This window comes from Etheostoma spectabile, chromosome 17, assembly GCF_008692095.1.
Source record: "Etheostoma spectabile isolate EspeVRDwgs_2016 chromosome 17, UIUC_Espe_1.0, whole genome shotgun sequence".
Taxonomy (NCBI): domain Eukaryota; kingdom Metazoa; phylum Chordata; class Actinopteri; order Perciformes; family Percidae; genus Etheostoma; species Etheostoma spectabile.
Window position 1 is genome coordinate 2643994 of NC_045749.1, and position 924 is coordinate 2644917.

A 924-nucleotide genomic window follows, 5' to 3' on the forward strand; every position below is an offset into this window, starting at 1 on the left:
GGGGCAGTTTAGGCCAAGTGGGTCACCAGACTCTCAATACACTGGGGGGAACACTGTGTTGTTTCTCAACATCCCTAAACCAGCTCCTTCAACTTCCTGAACTTTAAAACCACCCTGGTATTCTTATACCTTCACCTCTCCGCCATTGACTTCAAAGATGTATCAACTGACCCGAATTCTGCTCTTGCTTTGCTTCTAAAAGACAGCTTTCATAACTGTTTTATCCCATCTCATGCTCTGGCAGTGGTTGATTACCAGGTCAGTGCAGAATTAGGCACCTTCATGAATCCTGTCCCTGTTTTTGCTTTCCCAAGTGCACATGGAATTAAGTTTATTTTTGGAAGCAAGGGACAGGAAAGAGCAAAGTTTTGCGTGTCTCCACAGATTTCGTCGGGCTATTTTCTCAAATCCTCTCCACCGTCTACTGTAACACGTGTCTCAAAGTTAACACAGAATCATTGATTAAAGAATAGGAAGGTAATAATAATCAGGAGCATACTTCTTGACAGGAATTCTCCCCTCTGCGTTCGGCTGCAGAGTTAACCTGACGTACCTGAAACAGAGAGTGCAGCATTTTAGATCCTAGAATCAAAAGGTTTTTTAAAAAGAAGCATACTTTGGAAAACAGAGGTCCGTGGGTTAAGACATTCTTTTAGTGTCCACTATTTCTACTGTTTAGTCATTACTTTAAGCCAATTATTTCTCCAATGTATCCCTTACTTTTAGCTGCCTGTTTTAAACTTGTCAGTTTCACTAGTTTTCACACACTCTTACACAACTGCAACATGTATCTGATGTATTCTTTCAATCAAATCATAATTTCATTTTTTTTTTAATTAGTTAAGCTGCTCAATGTTTACCCCTGGGTTACAAGGCTACACCTGGTTGGGTATCACGCGTGTGTGTGTGTGTGTGTGTGTGTGT

General features: G+C 40.8%; 1 protein-coding gene across 1 annotated transcript in view; it reads right to left on the reverse strand.

The window, feature by feature from the left end:
• Positions 1-924, reverse strand: part of LOC116705016 (1-phosphatidylinositol 4,5-bisphosphate phosphodiesterase beta-1) — a gene marked incomplete in the record, with an annotated part of 36209 nt that overhangs the window by 26521 nt on the left and 8764 nt on the right. Inside the window, 1 exon segment of the mRNA XM_032540852.1 lies at positions 500-553. Within this exon segment, the coding sequence (XP_032396743.1) occupies positions 500-553 (54 nt within the window).